This window comes from Octopus bimaculoides, chromosome 1 (genome assembly GCF_001194135.2).
Source record: "Octopus bimaculoides isolate UCB-OBI-ISO-001 chromosome 1, ASM119413v2, whole genome shotgun sequence".
Classification (NCBI taxonomy): Eukaryota; Metazoa; Mollusca; class Cephalopoda; order Octopoda; family Octopodidae; genus Octopus; species Octopus bimaculoides.
Genome location: NC_068981.1, coordinates 88,232,492 through 88,237,389, shown reverse-complemented (window position 1 = coordinate 88,237,389; position 4,898 = coordinate 88,232,492). Strand labels below are relative to the sequence as shown.

The window sequence follows — 4,898 nt, the reverse complement described above, 5'->3', positions numbered from 1 at the left end:
ATATATATATATATATATATATATACATATAAAGACAGACACAATTTTAGCCAACTGCAGAATGCCCTTATAAAATGATAAAGGATGTAAACATCTGGTGTCTATAAACAAAGATACTTCACGATCAACCAATTTAAAGCATTATACTGCAGTCAATATTTCAGCCATATGCAATTGATTTGTTAGCAAAAGAGGGGTCCAAAAGTTTAAATTACATTAGAATCCACTGAAAGGAGCTGAGAATTGATTCATACATCTGAAACATACTGAGGAGGCCTTGAATAGTTATGCATCCTATCATCCAGTTACACAGGGAGTCTACAATATATGCATGTGAAAATTTGGAGTATGCTTCTGTGAAAATCTGTTTTCTGCTGGAGAAAACAACAACTGAAACAGCTATCATACTTCAAAAAGCTTACAAGGACATCGCCATGAGCAAAACACAAGTTTATGAGTGTTTTGCATGCTTTACAAATGGTCACTTGTCACTTGAAGACCAACGTCACTCAGGGCAGCCATCAACTATCCGAATGAATGAAAAAACATCATGAAAATTCCTGAATGGATCTTGGAAGACCATCACTGAACAACTGACAAACTTGTTGATATGACTGGTGTGTCCAGGAGCTCCTGCCAATGCATTTTGGGTACAGAATTGTGAATGAAAAAAGTTGCTGCAAAATTTGAGCCTCGCTTGCTCATGGAAGATCACAAGCAGTCATAACTGAATGCTTGTTGTGAACTGAACTTGGAAGTTGATCTGGACCTTTTTTCAAAGGTCATCATTGGTGATGAAAACTGGTGTTACAGAATTTTCAGAAGTGAAGAAAAATGACAGAGGCTTTAAATGGCAACACTTCACAAGAGTTCCAGCACTGCTTCAAATAGAGGAAAATGTGTCTGGACCAGTGCATTGCTTCAAATGGAGAATACTTTGAAAGTGACAAAAGGGTAAACATGTAAAACTAAGTGAATAAAATAATATTGGAAAATACCAGTTTCTTTTGGGTACCCTCCACATAATAATATAAATTAGATATTTTGGATGGCCTAATTCATTCATAACTTTCACCTACAACCTTGCATGGAATGAGATTAAAGATGAATGATTCGCAAGTCAGACAGCTAAAGACTACCATGAGTTCCTTGCAAGAGTATTTCAATGGAAACTTACAATGTTCACCAGTCTCATCAAATAATAAAATTTTTGATGCCACACAAGCATACGTGCATAGTTTTGAATGACTCAAAAAAGGATTACCAAATGCTCTCATTTCATTGAGGTTAAAAGCAAAATTTAGTTCTAATGATCCTAACAAAGATCTAGGCATATATTTGAAACACACAACTGATGCATGATCTCTGTAACATGTAAAATCTACAAAGTCCTGGCATGAAACATGCCAAATACAGTAAGAATTATTTTCATTAACTCCTGCAACAGACTCAACAGGCCAACATAGACATTTTTATGTCAATGAACGAAAGTAGGAGAAGATGGATTGACACTTTCAAAAGCTGGGTACTCATATATTTCATGTTTCAATAATACTACTCCAAAAACTGTCCCTATATTCTATAGATGAGATATATTAAAAACAAATTAAATTAAACTGGGGGAAGGGAATAGTTGATTATATCAACCCCAGTTTTTGACTAGTACTTATTTTATTGGCCTTGAAAGGATGAAATGCTAAGTTGACATTAAGAGGGTTTTAAACAACAAATTCATAAGATATGGGAATGTGTGGCGTCCATGCATTTCTCAAAGACATTCACAGTCGAAATGAAGAGGAATGCTTCCAATTAGGTATCAAAACCAAGTCACAAACTCAACTCTGTTATATGGGTTAGCTCTAGTTAATAGTACATTATTAATAATAAGAATATTTGATAAGTACATAAGTATGGTATGTATCTCAATGATATCAAGAATAGAACTGTTCTCTTAGCTTGTCAGACACCTCCCTATTATAACTGACACTACACTGGCAGTGTAACAAGTATAATTGTCACAGATTCTTTTTATTCTTGGCTCCCTACTGGTAGGATTCTCTCTGCTCTACATTAAATGACTTATTCTTACTTTCATTGAAGGTATAAGAGGTGGATAGTATAAGCTGTAGAATGCCAAACAAAATATTTTGTATTTGATTGTGTTATGTCTCTTTATGCTCTGAATTCAAATTCTGATGGGATAATTTTTACATTTCAAACCCCAGAAATCAATAAGATAAACATCAATCAAGTGTTGATTATATAAACAAAACTTCCCTGTCAGACATGTATGACCAAGCCACTTAATTCTGAACAGTCATGTCCACCTAACTGTAAGTAGATACCACAAAGTAGTATCATTCACACTGGAAACAGCAACAACACTGTAAAGCTGAAGAAATGTTACCTGTAAAAGACTTGTCCTATTCAAGAAAAAATTTAACTCTCAACCATTTAGCACTATAAAATTAGAGACATGCACTGGCCTAATCATTTGTAGTGTTCTATGAAGGGGAAGATTATACAGTTAGAGATGAAGGGATGAGACAGACCTACTAGGATCTGAACTTATATCATAGAATGTTAAAGACATGCATTTAATTCTATTCTTTTCTGCTATTCCAATCACTTCAAATTAACAAGGCCATCAGTCCAGACAGTATCCTTTACATTGCCCATTTATGTTTTAATTGTTTTCTTTTTTTTTTTTCAATTGGATGGTCTTCTTATCATCAACCGTTGCAACAGTAAAGGCTGGGTGTGTTTAGTTAAGAGAAATGTTCTTATGTGTGAAGCATTCTCTTCTCATGTATTTTTGAGCCCCTGAGAGCAAATTAAAACAAAAATGACCAAAAATTCCTGAAGAAAAAAGAAACAAAAAGAAACAAAAAATTCCTGAAGAAAAAAAGAAACAAAAAATTCCTGAAGAAAAAAGAAACAAAATATAATAGTACTTACTTTTAGGGTCTCAAAGAATTGAGTTGGTTCTGTGAGTACATTCACTTGTTTCCCTGATAGTTTGAAACATGGTATATTGCTTCCAATCCAAGAGAAGCGATCAGTTTGATCACATTCTCTATGTGAAGAAAGTCCTGGAGCTGAATTTGGGTTGGATTGGCATTTTGTCTCCAAATATTCTGGTATCTTTTCACTGAGGTTGAACATTTGGTGGTGAGTACATCTGCGATTAAAATGCAACAATAACAGTGCTGATAGCAACAGGATCAATGTCAAACTAACGATGATAACTGCAGCAACCATGAACAAAGAAACTATCAGTTCTAGAGCCATTATCACATCAAAACGGGGACCATGAAATATGCTCTATGGAATTGGGCAATTTCTTCTCCAGGATTCTAAATTACTTCGATATAAGATCAACTGCTCTCAAAAATAGCCATCATCTTAAGGGGAGAAAAAGGAAAAAAACATCTGGTTAATGAAATGGAAATGAAGGGAGAATAAAATCTGGTTAAAAGAAATGGTAAATGATGGAAGGAAGAATAACAGGGGTTTTATTGGGTTTCTTTTTTCTATATTTACTAATAAACAATCTGTGGACTTTCATGATTGATTATTTACAAATAAAGAAGCATCACTTAAGTAATTTCCCTCTAAGAACATAAGCAATTTCTCTTTGATAATTTGTTCCATGAGCTTACTAATATAAGAAGTCAAAGAAATTGGCCTGAAATCATTAGCATTAGTTTTGCTTCTTTCTTCCTTGTAGATAGGATAGTTTTTCAGGGGAACTTACCATTTCCAAAGAAGATTTGAAAATGTCATAAAGGGATGTGATAAAATCTTTTCTATATTTTTAGATGAATTAGCAAACCATGAGCACTTCTTGTTACAAAGTTCAGCCTCATTTTCTGTTGCAGACATTATATCATAATATTAATGTAATTAATGGGTGCCACTAAACAAATCTGTAATCTATTATGAGTTCAAATCCTACCAAGGTTGACATTGCTTTTCACTCATCCAGAATCAATGAAACAAGTACCAGTTATAAACAGTATCCAATTGGTTTTATTATACCCACTCCTCACTCCCTTTTCAAAATTATGTACAACCAAGATAAATTAAACCACCACAAGGTCCAATTCTTGTAGTGTGTTGGCTTATATGCTTCAATGACCCTGAAAGCTATGCCCAAGGAGAACTAGCTACTTGTAGGGCTTCCCACGCAAACCTAATATGGATCACCTCTTCCTAGAGGCAAAAATGGCTTTGTATAAGACCAAGACCCTTACCAAGAATAAGCAAAGTTGCTGAAGCATCAATCACAATTCAAAATCAAAGAAACAGAACAGACAGCTCAGAGTTAAGAACAGTGGAGAAAAATTGTTGATGGGGTATGCTCCTTATGGAGTAAAGGGCTTAAGTAAGTAAGATAAATCAATGTTGAACCCATATGACTGAGAGAGAAAGTAAAATAGTGCATATTTTCTGAGACTACATTAAAATTATATAATTGAAAAAGAAAGGAAGATCAGAAAAGATTTTTACTATTTCTTGATTTGAATGATTTTCACTATTTTCAGCATTGAGAAATATGCAAAATACTGGATTCTAAGCAATTAGCAAATATTAATTTTCAAAACATGCAGACATAATAGCGGTGTGATACAAAAATTTGTTTCATAAACATATGATTCTAAATTTGAGTCCAAACTGCAGCATTTGGGGCAAAATTTTCTTCAACTGTAACTTTGGGTTCACTAATGCATTGTGAGTAAAATTAGATAGGCAAAAACTATGCCGAAGCTGTCTATATGCATGTGTATATGTATGTGTGGGCATAGTTTCATATCAGTTCATATTATACACATACAAGTGTGTGTGTGTGTGTGTGTGTGTGTGTGTGTGTGTGTGTGTGTGTGTGTGTGTGTGTG

The 4,898-nt window shown here is 34.1% G+C and overlaps 1 protein-coding gene across 4 annotated transcripts in view; it reads right to left on the bottom strand.

The window, feature by feature from the left end:
• Positions 1 to 4,898, bottom strand: part of LOC106874019 (CDP-diacylglycerol--glycerol-3-phosphate 3-phosphatidyltransferase, mitochondrial) — a 290,546-nt gene that overhangs the window by 180,197 nt on the left and 105,451 nt on the right. For 2 of the 4 annotated variants that reach the window (XM_014921579.2, XM_014921578.2), the window contains exon 2: positions 2,959 to 3,404. In XM_014921579.2, coding sequence (XP_014777065.1) covers positions 2,959 to 3,291 — 333 coding nt within the window. In that variant the 5' untranslated portion in view covers positions 3,292 to 3,404. The remainder of the gene's footprint in view (positions 1 to 2,958; positions 3,405 to 4,898) is intronic. The other 2 variants (XM_014921577.2, XM_014921580.2) reach the window with 1 other exon arrangement.